Source organism: Gossypium hirsutum, chromosome A13, assembly GCF_007990345.1.
Source record: "Gossypium hirsutum isolate 1008001.06 chromosome A13, Gossypium_hirsutum_v2.1, whole genome shotgun sequence".
Classification (NCBI taxonomy): domain Eukaryota; kingdom Viridiplantae; phylum Streptophyta; class Magnoliopsida; order Malvales; family Malvaceae; genus Gossypium; species Gossypium hirsutum.
The window spans coordinates 99301953-99316305 of record NC_053436.1 but is presented as its reverse complement, the minus strand read 5'-3'; the positions used below and the strand labels follow the sequence as shown (position 1 = coordinate 99316305).

Here is a 14353-nt window from a genome sequence, read left to right as displayed (position 1 = left end):
ATATTCAAATTATTATATTTAAATTTTATCCAAAATTATTGAAAATAATATAAATATTAATAAAATTAAAATTAAAAAATAAATAAAATTAAAATTTATTTTTATCAAATAATATAATTTCAGTAATTATAAAATGAACACTATTATAATGTGGATGTCCACATTATAATAATAAAATATTTATAACAAAATTTAGTTTCTAAATTTATTAAACAACATTTTACCTATTTGTTTCTTACATTTACAATGCTAATTAGTAAGTTTGATAATATATTTTAGGAATAGAAATTAAAATTATACATGAACTTTGTTGTATTGTACAATGTTATATATGAATTTTGATTTTGTGTGATTTTATACATGAAATTTTAATTTGATTAAACTTTTACAAACTACTAACAACATTATCGATTTATCACTATTTTACGTTGATCTATTGCATACACAAGTAATTATATTAATCCAATATAAAAATAAATGTATATATTAATTTCTTTAAATACGCACAATTGAATTGAAATCAAAATTTTATACATATAAACTACATTTCAAGTTTCATGTATATAATTACATCAACCAAAGTTCATATATCAAATTACATATTGGGCCAAAATTCATGAATAAATTTAATATTTATCTCTATATTTTAATTATGTTTATTGTTTTAAATACTGTTATTTTAACCACGTGTAATGCCTGAAACAATGTTAACTAATTGTTAAAGCAAATGGATGCAATTACAAAAACTGTCCGTTTTATATTTTTTTGAGTTCTTATTACTTTCTCATACTTTGGAAATTTTTTATAAAAAACAATTCTTTAGGTTTTTTTTATTACTTTTAGAACTTAAATTTTTTTTTCATACTTTCTGAAAAGGTTTATATGTTTTTCAAAAAAAAAAATTTAATTTTTATACTTATAAACACGTTCATATATGTGTATTTGGTTATCACCAATTCTTAGTTCAATCATTGAATTAGAGGTGTAATCAAACCAAATCAAACTTGAATAATGGTAAATTTGATCTCAATTAAATATCAAATCTAAGTTTAAGCTCAACTTGAGACATAATTAAATTACTCAAGCTTGAACTAAATTAAACTTGTTTTCTAATTTTTATACTTAAGTTTGAACTTAAACTCCATTAACCACTTTCGTACTTTAGCCCTTTCATATAATAAGGATAAATATATAATTTCATAATATAAAATATATTAAAATAAAAAGTCTGATTAAACTCACAAATTTTTAAATCGAGTTTGATTCAATCAACAACTCGAACAAAAGCCCAATTTAACTCAATAATTATCAAATTGAATTCAAACTTTTTCGAAACAAATTCAAATAACTTACAACAGAAGTACATCATTTAGACACTACTCTAACCCCTTAACAAAAATATATATACATTTTCTTTTTTAAATTTTAAAACGTTTGCTTGCACGGCAAATAAAATAAACCATTTGACCCCATAAAAAACTCCACATTAGCATTCCGCATAATAAGAAATAAAATTAACATTACATGTCATCCACTTAACGAAAAATATTGTAATATCGTTAAAAACGGTTAAACTTCAACTATTTCAAATATTGCAATACCAAAGTAGGAAGCAACTATAGGCTAAAAAAAAAAACCTTAATCAACATCATGTTCGTTAACAGAAATGCAGGAAAATGCAAGGTCCCAACCCCAAGGTTCATTCTCTATCTAATGCGCTCCCCTCCCCGCCCCGCCCCCCCTTTTCTTCTTTTCCAGGTTTTTTTTTCTCCCAATGAAACAAGAAGGGGAAAAGTTCAGAGCAAAGGAACCAACTTTCCAGAGAGATCCAACAGAAATAATCACATCGAATCAGTTGATCATGAATGCCAGGATGCATAGAACTAAGGAATCGTGAGGACACATCCAAAGTTGGCATTAAGCAAAAGTGGCAAGCCAAAACAAAGATGAAATCTTCTTATATCTTAAACTAGTGAAATTCCCAACATTTATGCAACATGCTTTTCATTAAAATAGGGGGGGAAAAGTAGAAATAGAAACAGTGACAGCTTTCCATGATTGAAATTGTACCTGATACGATTTTGTCAAGGATATTTAATGGAAATCTTGAATCTTTTAATCTGTGGATATTTTGAGGATCCACTATCATCTTCAAAAGCCTCCTGCAAGGGCAAAGAGTAGTAAAGATAAACTAACCCCATAAAATATAATATTCTGTTGGAATGACTTACAAGTTCATCTTCAGTGAACAATTTATCAAGAAGTATGGTCTCCAGGAGCTTCGAAGAAATGATGTGACAACCATACAGAACAGTTCCTTTTCACTCTTTTTCTTTTGCAGGAGAGTCTAATGTGTACTCATTTATGCTTCTGCACGACAACTTCTAACATTAGATCAAGAAGAGAAAACTGTCAGTAAACAACTTAGAGAATCACTCACAAGATCAAATATTAGGGTATATAGTAATTATTAACTCAAGAAACAAGTCTGTTTTTAGAAGATGTCAGCAGATTTGAGGTCCTAGAACGGAGGGGAGGGGGGGAAGAAAAAGAGAGAAGACAAGGAACCTTTAACAATGAAGATTCAACGGAAAACTAGGTAGAGGTTTAAAACTGCAACAAATGAGAGGGAAAAAGAGACTCGCACAACATAATGTGAAAGAAACATAACACAAAAATAGAAAGAAAAATGAGCTTTGGGACAGATGAACTGTTCACATTGGGTTTTACCAAATGTGACAATTTTCAGATTTATACAATGCAGGAATATGAAATTCAGAAGATGCAACTGTTGACTGAATTGCACATCTTTTAAAGAACAGAATCAGCTTGACATGAACTTTGTACATCTCCAACAATGGAAATGAATTTACAGATTACTCTTTCTCATACACAAAAACCATTGTCAAATGTAGTCAGCCCATATCTTGTTGCCGCTCTTATCCCTCAGCGTCAATATCATCACTGGGAGACAACTGTCTATTTTCGGACAGTGATAGTCGCCTGGGCTTTGTAGGGACTGCTTCAACAAGTCCCTCTGATGACAGGTTTAACCCAGCAGTTCCTGACGACGAACCCAAGAAACAGTGAACTGGGGCATCAGATGGAGATGATGGTGAGTAACTGTATGTGAAAATTCCCATAGGATGGTTAAACTTGCAACTTGGACCAAATTTGCAAATTCCATATCGAGAATAGAATATGCATAGAGGTTCACCCTGTTAGAATGCAGAAGTAGCAATATCAATAATATAAGAAATATCAAGCAACAAAAGAATTAAACTGGCAACAGTGCATGCCCTCATATGATAGCGAATCTCTTCTTGCAAATCAACCACATGCATGATATCATCAATGGTAATAATGCAAGGAAGACAAAATGACAAGAAGAAAGCCAACCTCAAACCACAAGGAATATGTCAAATGGATAATGGATAAGCAAAATATTCTAAGCTTGTTCAGACTAGAGTAAAAACGAAAATAAGAAAAATCAAATTAGTAAATTCTACGACTGAAGATAAAATCTGTAAAGCATTAAAGCTTCAAAACAACCATACCAAAACAAAAGCACAGTAATTAAGAATGAGAAGTTAATTTGGATGATAACCTTGTAACCTATCTTACACGAACTTCAGTAGGGACTTTGGTATGGGTTCTAGTTTAGATTTGATCCTAGGTTGACTCCTTTCATCTAAACTTTTGGACTAGTAGAGAAGGCTATGAAAAGTCTGAGAGCTGAATAAGGATACATGGATACCATAATATTATAGGACTATACAAAATTGAAATTTCAGAACTAATTAGATTTGATCCAAGGTTGACTCCTTTCATCTAAACTTTAGGACTAGTAGAGTAGGCTATGAAGAGTATGAGAGCAGGATATGGATACATAGATACCATAATATTTTAGGACTACGCAAAATTGAAATTTCAGAACTAATGAAAATTCCAATTTAAGAAAACTAGGTTTCGGTTTCATTACTTCATCTTATCAAACAGTTCAGAAAAATAAATCTGGATTTTGTATTTTATAAAAAGAATAAAAACTATAGCAGTAATATATATTTAAGTCGTTGAATCTATAACATTCTAATATTTTGAATGTGTTTTTCCTTTTTTAGAGAAAAGAAAAGCTAATTAAAAGGGGGCATAGAAGGCAACTACAGCCACTTGTGACTTAACTAGAATCTTCTTGTCATTTCAATCTCCCTTCGCATTTCTTTTTCCGATCAATGAGCACCATGGTTTTCTCTAGACCAAGAACAATTGCCCCTTTATTTACTGAAACCAATGGAGGAAGGCAGAAAGCAGGGCACAGTATCACATAAAATTGTCGGTACAATTAAGCTGGTTTCAAATCCTTTTAGTGTTCCTTACCTTCCTTTTTTTTTCTTCTCCATCTTCCGAGGGCAAGAATGCTTCCTTATACCTCACTTTTGACAAATCAGTGGATTGTTTTTTTTCCTTAGTTCGACGCTCACATAGCATAGCAATAACTCAACTGATCTATGCATCAGAAAGAAATACTAAAACATTTCAACATAAAATATCCCAGTATTGAAATTGATTGGGACAATTAGAATCTAAAGAACAAGAACACGAGTCAGTATATCATAATGAATGAAGCTAAATTCTTCAAAGTAGACCATTCTGTTCTGTCATAGTTATGAAGTTCATTTACAAGCTGACAAGACTTACTGTTCATTTTTCCTTTTGGTACAAAGTTTACAGTTAAAAGTTCTTGGAGTAAACCCCAGTTTGTGCATAGAAAATTTAACTAAACTGGTTACATAATTCTATCAACATAAATAACTTTGTTCTCTATCATCTATTATGTCAACTTTAAGCTAATGCCAATATTCTTGGCATTATTGCCACAAAGTTCTGAACTACATTTTTCTTTCCCTGGAAAGGGCTAATAGTTGGATCTATTGAAAAGCCTCTTGAGAAATTTTCACATGGTTCAAATTATTAAATCTGATGCAGGATAGAGTGGCAGAGAGAAATAGATAGGGGAAAGACAGAAAAAAGGTAGAAGAAAGGAAACTAAAGAGAGAGAGTAATCTTTACATTAAAGCATCCAAAACTTGCCCCAAATCAGCACGGTGAAACACACAACTATCTGTAAACTTGAATTTCTAAATACCAAAAAGATTCTTTAAAGATAAAAATAGAAATTTCTTCCTCCAATGCTTTGTCCTCCATTGACTCATTACTGCATCATAAAACTTTGATTCAAAATAGCTTTAACAGGGGAAATATTTCTTTTTATTTATTTTATGTGAATCAATGGCTTTGTCATGGTGTTGTCGACTTGTCATAACTCTCCTCAGAAATAGAACAATTTTGCTGCTCCTCTAAACATAAAATACTCATTCAACCACCCTAGTAATCCTAGAATTTATGGCATAAGCAACTGCTAATACGCTATTAGTACAGTACCCGTAGAAAATAGCTGTGACCTAATTCTTGTTTCCATCCCTTTTCAGAAAAAAAGCTCGAGTATTGCCAGCCTAATAGCCTTAAACATTTTTATCCATAAACCTAACCCCTAAACTTCTTGTTTTCTAAACCCAATAGAAATGCAGGGAGATCATCCTTTGTCCTATATCCGTAACACCTTATATCTTAGGCCAATTCCTCCTAAAATAATTTAAAATTTTGCATGGCAGTTGCAGAATGACAAATTGCCAGTAGGTCTATCAAGGCAATATCCATCTTTTAACATAATAGAATCGTTAGCTTGGGGGTGCAATTAAAACAATTAGGAGACCAAGTTTTAAAAAGAAAAGGTCATGTAAGATAATCGGTGAGGTAATGACATTTTTAGGTAGCATGAATACTAGGCGCTTTATAAACAGCTGTAATAATTTGAACAGATCAATATTCAGGAATAAACTGAAAGAATACCACTGAATACATAACTCACCGGGCGTAAAGGAAGGCCTATAGGACTCAACACACAATCAGGGGCAGGAAGAACTCTCTCTCTTGGGTGATGGAACTTACAAACTGCACCAAATTTACAATCACCAGTCTTCATGTAAAATTGGCACTCAGGCTCGCCAGGTCTCTCCGGGAATACATTCTCTCTCTGCAATGCATAAACACCTACAGGGACGGAACCGGAGCGTAACTCAGAAAAGGATGCTTGGGATCCTGCAGTTGCTGATTCATTCTGGCGAGAGGTTCCATGAATCTGGTGATTTACATTTGTCTGCTGCAGGTTCTCTGAAGAAGAGACTGATGCCAGTTGACCCTGGAGAAATAAAAAGATTTAGAATGGTAGCACCTGTCTCTCTCTCTCTCTCTCTCTCTCTCTCTCTCTCTCTCTCTCTCTTTTCCTTTTTTTCTTTTTCTGGATAATTAATGGTAGTACTTCTCAAAGATCAAAAGTTACACGCTGCATAGATTCTTGCTAGTAAAAGTGAGAATCAACCTACAGAATCAAATTCAGTTTAATTAAATATAAACAGATAAAAAAAACAAGAATATATGTATGCTCTCAGGCATTTCAATAGAGTTACAAAGTTATAGATGCAATCAAGGATTTGCACCAAACTACTAGAGGGTAAAAAATATGCTTTAGAGATAGCCACAACTCTAATATTACTAATAAACATTCTTTCTTTAAAGAAGATATATCCGTGGAGAGGTTCTAGTTTATAGAATACAATCGAGGATGCATTTCACAAGGAGAAAGAACCAGTGTTGTCAAGGTGTGAACCTAGGCACGCCTGCGCCTTAGCAGTAGACAAAAAAAGCATCTTAGACCCTTCCAGGCGAGGCCATTTAACCATGCGCAAGCTTGGTGCGCCCATGCACACTTTTCTGTAAGGTGATAGGCATAAAAAAGCCCATCTGTTTGAAGTTCTATTTGATTCCTTCTACTTTTCACTTTTTCCATTAGATATACCTTTACTAGTAAGAAAGGGATAGTATCAAACTCTATACTTCTAAATATTTTAGTATTCAACTATAGACATGGACCATAAAGAAATCATGCATATTGACTAATAAAAACAATTGCATGTTTGTAGATAAACTAGACAGCACTGCAGAATTTATCATATGACATAAGCTTTATATACCTATATAGAGAGAGAGACATACAAAAGACTCGTGCATTTACATATTGCGCTTCACTTCACCCAGGCTAGCATTAAGGGAGCCTAGAATTAAATCTGATGGAAGCTGGATAAAGCCTTGGAGATCATAAGTAGGCAGCGGGGGGTGTTTTTACCAGTGGTTTTTGTGATTCTTGTCATTAACATGAAATAAGCTAGACTGAAGTTACAAAATTTAATTTCACGCTCGCTTCTAACCTGTCAAGTAGTTCAACAATTAGAGATACAGTTTCAAAGAAACTTCTGCAGTTCATGATTACTTTTACCAAAACCATTAAGTACTTGTTCTTCAATGAAAATACATCAGACGACAGGTTCTGGTTTATGGTATACAATTGATAATGTATTCACAAGGCGATAGAATAGCATATGAAATTATACAGATTAAGAGTTAAATTCCGATCCAACTCACCTACCAATAGTTTATTACCCACAGTACGACTTGCATATTTGATTCTAAACCATAAAACCTACTAATAAGCATGATAAGAAATACATGGCCATGTAAACTTTTAGGCCAGAGTGGTTTCCTTCACAATATCAACCAAACCAAATCTGCAGCGAATCATACTTGTCCAAGCACATCACCAGCCAGCCTCAAGTGCCTCAAACTATAAAAACAATACAACTCCACAAGCCCTGGTGAAGCACCCCTACTGCCTACTTGTGATCTCCAAGGCTTTATCCAACTTCCGTCAGATTTAATTCTAGGCTCCCTTAATGCTACCAAAATACTACTAATTTCATGCTAATGACAAGAATCACAAATCTATTGTTTCCATGGCCTCTAGATATTAGCTCAATCACATAGAGCTCATAAAATATTAGCATTAAGCAACCCTAACCAAGCTAAGAACAAGGTTCTTCTTTAAAGGGAGAGTAGAGGGAAAAAAATAGGGTCATTGGTTGAGATTGAACCATTATAGCCTCTAAATGCCTTTTATTTAGGCCCAGCAAAGGATGAAAGGTGATCAACCATAAACAAATCTTTAGAGAAGAAGGTTTATAATGCTTCTTTGAAGAACCTCTCAAGTCATGAAACAAAAATTATTATTTTCCAAACAGAAATTATTAGCATGCTGACAATTACAATCCTCGTAAGTTGCCTCACTTGTCACCTCTAGTGTTATCCAAACACATTTAAACACTAAATGAGCATGCCTAATGAACAAAGCATTAGTAATAAGCTAAGGGGAAAGCTTACACTATAAGCATTCCAGCCTGGAACTGATACCATCCCTTGTGGTAAAATCAAGGATGCATAACTTGAAGGACCTTGCCAACGAGGGCTGGGAATGAAAGATGCTCTTGACCAATTTGTAATTCCTCCTGGATGTGACTGCTGACCAGGAGTGGCCGGAGAAGGGACAGTTTGATAAATAGGAGAGCCACGCAATGAAACCATCATATTAGTTGGTTGAGGATGGTGAAATTTACAAGTGCTCCCGAACTTGCATTGTCCAGTTCTTAGATAATAAGCACACTCAGTCTCATTCTATATTTAGGAAAAGAAAAGGGAAAAAAAGTTACAGTAAGACTATGAAACACCAATAACCACACAAAAATCTACATGTTAGAAACCAATCATTGAAGAAATACAGCATGCATTAACAAGGTTCAAACTCATACAACAATCAAACAGAACTTTTAGGCTAAAAATGGTCAAAAAATCCAGCAGTACTTTTTGTTCATGAGTCTATATTTAAGGTCAAAACCAAATTCATAACTCGAAAGTGAAAAGAGGGAAGGTTCTGTTTGAGTCATAGCAAGTGATAAAAATTTTACTTTATCATCCTTGTCTTTATATATGTGTTTTTCATATTGGATTCAAATGATAAACCAATTCATGATATGACTATAAAGTTGGACAAGTTATCTAGATGACATTAATTTCCGGTTTTGCTAAATAAATATTATAATTTTTTGTTTTAAAGTGAAAAGGTGACAAACAAAGCTGAAACTGGAAGGACATGGATATTGACTTAATTTTGTATCATAATAAATTGTACTTTAAGGAGTAAAAGGGAAAAATAAAATCCGAACTGGGCGAAGAGGATAGCCCAAAATATTTAAGGAAACTCTGCCAGCTATCCCAGCTTTGTCTCTAGGATGATGAAACTTGCATGTAGCTCCAAATTTGCAAGTTCCTGTTTTCAGGTAGTACTGCAGAGCAGTTAAGAGAAAAACGTCAGTTGTTAGGTCCAAACATATAAGAAAATGAGAACCATAAAATCCCATAATAGGGCATGATGCAATAAAACCAAAAGCGTAGCTTCTGTTGAGATCACAGTTTAGCATCCAATGCAATAAAAGCAGGAACCAGTGATATCTTGTCTTTCTAGAATAGAAGAGTGAAAAAGAAGACAGCAAATACCAGGAGAAGTCAATCATCTAGTCAAGCTGACAATTCAGGCTTAAGTTTGACAGCTAAGTAAAAACACTAGAAGAGAAGTACCTTTTCTCGTTCCAGTTTATTAGCATATTTCTATTTTCTTAGTTTCTTTATTTGTTTATTTTCTTATATAAGGATCGAGTCAGTATTCTTCTGTCTATGAATTGCTTTTGACAACAAGAACCTTTTGAGGCAAAAGCAGAGACAAGGAAGGAAAAGACCACATACAAAATAATAGAAACCTTTATCATCATCAAAAACCTGTGTTGGTTACACTATTATTTTCAATAAAATTTCCTTTGACCTCAAATCAAATGAATCTCTCTCTGTTCAAAATCCAGCAGGAATTCTCTCTAAACCTGAAGTAATCCTCGTTTCATTATGAACAAAATGAAAAGTAGCAGGAACGCTCATTTAATTCTAGTACATCATCCATATAGATGTGAACAAATTTTGAACTGCAAAACTAATGGATCCAACAGTCAAATCCGTAAGGATCCACCAATGACAACATTTGAATTGCAGTGAAAAACATGCATCAAGCTAGAATAATTGCATTCACTTTAGTATCAACATTTTTTACCGGTGATTTTGATTAAATCATCAATATACAACTAATAAAATGAATTTCCTCTTTTAGATACATAAAAGTCGTATACTCCACATTAATTATATATTGCATATAGGCACACAAGTAAAAGCAGCAACATTATTACAAGGGAACCGAGGAATAAGTACATGCCTGACATTCAGGTTGTCCTACTCTTTCTGGAAACTCTCCTTTCATTCTTGCAGCAGCGATAGCCTGGAATTTGATATAATCTAAATAAACATTTCAAATGACAATTGATATTTGAAAAGTCAAATGAATAGTACAAAGTTAAATGAAATCACTGTAGCAAGTCAAGTATACCACCTTTTTTTTTTCTTGTAGCAGCAAGTTTAGTGTGAACGCATGTACAAAACCATGCTAATCTCTTGAGTATCTAATACTATATTAATTTCCTACAAAAACTTCTGTTTTAGAGTGATTTAGTTGTAAAGATCCATGTGTAAAAGTTTCACATGTCTACAACTTCAACTACCGATGTGAATGATGATGATGATAATGATGATGACAACGACAACAGGCCTCTAAATTCTAAAATTAAGCTCTTTGGTATTGTACCAAAATACCTCACTCAAAAAACATTAACTCAGAACCCAAGACTTAGTTCAGTTAGATATACAGATACCCCTAAGAGGCTATGCAAGTAATAGGTCTAAGGTTCAAATTTCAACATCTGCAACTCCGTCCCCTATTCCAAATTAAGGCCTCTTTGTACAAAAATAAAAGGCATTGACTCTGAATTCATAAGAATAGTCTAAACAAGCCATGGATTTATACCAGTTTCCGGTTAGGAGGATGATTAAAATGACATGTCGCCCCAAATCTACAAAGGCCTGTCCTGATATAATAAGAACAATCAGGTTCTCCAGGACGCTCAGGATAGGGACTAGATTCCATCGTTTCACTGGATCTCAAGTTCATTTGCCACATGGCATCTGAAATAACATCAAATAGTAGGTTCAGAAAAAACATGAAAAGCAGTGTCAAAGAACTACAAAAGGTATTGAAAATTTTCAATTCATAAACAATTTTTTGGTAAAATTCAACATTGAATATCAATTTCTATTAGCTTTAAATATCATATTTTCATCCCTCAAATTTAAAAAAGACTTACTTGATGGTCTAACAGTGATTCAAATGATTGGGAATTTAATTGAAATAACTGGAGAGGGAAGAAGATCTCCTTAACAAACATTTGGCAAGCAGCAGCAAGAAATCTCAATCAAACCATTGGCTTTTGCAAGCATCTTCAGTGGCTAAAATTATTGGAGGAAAGATTTCAATTTCTATTTTTTTCTAAGGCCTTGACAAACTTTACATATTTTTTCCACTCATTTTCAAGATCCAAAGAGAAATTTTCACTTTTGAAAAATCAGCATGCTAAGGAATCATAAAGATCAACTATTAAATTGCAGAAAGTTAGAAGAACAAACAAATGTAGCGATGTTCTGTTAAATAAAAAGAAATAAAACAACTTTTTAAAAAAATTCTATTTCTATCTTTTATTATATATTCCTTCTATACCTTTACATATCTCCTTTAAAATGTATATTTAATTTTATGTTCAAACATTGTTTCTTAAATAAATTTAGTAGCGAAAGATATTTAATTAAAAAATCCTAAATGAAAATCTCAAAAGTTTTATACAGAATTTTTTTTTTTTCAATTTTCACACTTGAAAAAAACAATACTTATCATTCAAAAAAAGGATCAAACAATATATATTTTCTACAATAAAATAAGGAGTTTGTATTTTCTTCTCTTATATGTCTATATCGGTGTAAACAAAACAGCAGTAACTATTTGATTCGACTCAAAAAGACTTTTAATTAAACACGATCGCTATAATGCTAAGCTATTAAATGAACCAAGTTCAAAAATGCTAATGCCTAACTTGAATAGTTACAAGCCTGATTGAGCTTTTCTATTTTAATATATATTTTTATTATTGTCAATTAGTATTAAACAGAATCTCATTTCAAACTCGAGTTCAATTTCGAACATTTCAAATCATGATGTTAAGTCAAGCTCAAGCTTTTTACTTCTCGAGCTCACCTTAGCACGATTACACCCCTATATCTATCACAAGCCAATGAACTCATTGCAGAATCGTGACACTTTAAGTTATGTCTCCCTCTTCTACATGAGGACTATAGTTTCTTATAAATAGCATACATGTAAAAGAGGAGAAACCTAACTCTACTTGATCCTCAACCTTAACTTTTTTCTTATAATGAACAATGATAAAGAAAGAACTCCTATTTACTCTTGAAAGTTGAAAGGAATTTCAAAGAAACCAGAAAAAGGAAAATAGAAAACATGAAGTGAACTATTGTCTGGCAACCATGTAAGCGTGCATCCTCTTATTCAAAGAAAAGATTGCTTGAATAGCCTTTTCTTTAATCAAATTTTGATCAAATTCACCTAAATTGAAAAGATAATCAGTAAAAGCAGTAACAACATACACCTTAATCCTATCCAAATATATATAGAACTTAATATTTTTCTACAAGTAATAAAGCAATAAATGAAAAAAAAAGAAAAAAAAACCATATTGGTAAAGGAGAAAAAATCATAACAAAAAATTATAAATCTTATTTTAATTCCTAGAACCTTGAATTTGACTTAAAAAATTAAGAACGTGGAATCTCTAATTCTTCCCGGCAGCCCAAACAAAGCTTGCACAATTTATTCTAAATCACTGCATAATTGAATTGCTGTTAATGATTGAAACGCAATTAAATTAATTATTAGAAATCAAAATTTACATAATTTCTTAATTAAAAACTTAACGAAAAATAGAACTGATTTTAAACAATGATCAAACCAGAATTCTCCATAAAAATGGGCAAAAGGACAATTCCCAACAAGAAAATAACCAACGAAACACATGAACTGTATTTCACTTGCGTTTCGCAAAGGAAAAAACGTAGAATAATGATCATCATCATAATAAATAATAAAGAAACGGAGTAAATCAATGAACAAATATATATAGAGAGAGAGAGACCTTGATTCAACGAAGGTGAAAGCGAGGATCCTTCAGTGACAGGCACGGCCGCCGTTGCTGTTCGTGACATAGGAATTCCAGCATCGAATGAGAATCCCATTCAACAGTCATCTTCCTCCATCACCATCACTCAACGTTGTCACGTTAGAACCACCTCCACGCACCAATTCTCATTCCACGTTCCAAAACCGCGCTGTCACCTAACCACAAAAAAAAAGAAAAAAAAAAACCTCTTCCCTCTCCTTCCTCCTTTGCCAACAGAAACAAAATTATAGAAATACTAAAAAAGAGAGCTCTTCTTCACGGAAAGTCTGTCTTTGTTTTCTTAAAAACAATTAATATTTTTTCCAAATTTATTTAATTTGTATGTATTTTTGATAGAAGCGAAAGAGCGTTGTTTTCTCTTCTCCACACAAAACAAAAAAAAATAAAAAGAAACAAAAATAAAAAGGGAAAAATAAATGAACCATCCAAAACCCACCCACTTTCATTTGATTTGCTTTCCTTTGTTCAGTTTTAGCACACGCGCAAATACGCAGTATATTACTTTATAGAGCCACGTCATGGGCTGTTAAATTTGTAATTGACTCTGGTCGTTACCTAATCCTATTGGTGGTTTACATAATTTTACCACCTCTTGGAGCCTGGAGGGAAACCGGTTTTACTTTCCCTGCTTTTTTTCTTTTATTACAATTTCAGATATGAAAATATAATCACAACACCACGAGGCACACATGTCCAATTTTTTTTTTTTATATTTTAGAAATTGTGATCAAAGAATTTGAAATATTGTTGAAAATAGAATAATTCTTCATAGTGGTCCTAGAGATAAGTGACATAGATCTTATGGTGAAATGACCTTAGTACAACAATTTGGTAAGTTTGACATTTTTTTATAACTACGTATAGAAAGGACCTTAATTTTGGTTAAGATAGCCCAGATTTGACTTTTACAATCTTTCATGCTTTTAACTCCTAGATTTTAAAGAGCAACATTAAATTTTCATTCTAGATTTTGGGGCCAAAACTGATATCTTAAAACTTGTGGGAATTAAACCAATTTATTTTTGGTGGAAAATGATTGGAAGTTATTTTGTTTTTGGGTCCAAGTTTGATCTGATATTTGTCCATTTTAAAATTCATTTTCCCTGCCCAATTTAAAGAGGCCCTCAAAAGCCCACTAAACGTTCATTTGTTGGGCCCATTTGAGTTCT

At 32.6% G+C, this 14353-nt stretch overlaps 1 protein-coding gene across 2 annotated transcripts; it reads right to left on the bottom strand.

Moving 5' to 3' along the window:
• Positions 1-2680: 2680 nt before the first annotated feature.
• Positions 2681-13657, bottom strand: LOC107912953 (zinc finger CCCH domain-containing protein ZFN-like). 2 transcript variants are annotated; one of them, XM_016841353.2, is made up of 7 exons: positions 13140-13657; positions 10907-11064; positions 10262-10324; positions 9171-9290; positions 8332-8622; positions 5930-6259; positions 2681-3218 (listed from the first exon to the last, which is right to left on the bottom strand). In XM_016841353.2, exons 1-7 carry the CDS (start codon positions 13237-13239, stop codon positions 2940-2942), a joined length of 1341 nt encoding a protein of 446 aa, XP_016696842.1. In that variant the 5' UTR covers positions 13240-13657; the 3' UTR covers positions 2681-2939. The 2 variants fall into 2 exon arrangements, with proteins under 2 accessions (XP_016696842.1, XP_016696843.1); XM_016841354.2 differs by lacking the exon at positions 9171-9290.
• Positions 13658-14353: the final 696 nt, after the last annotated feature.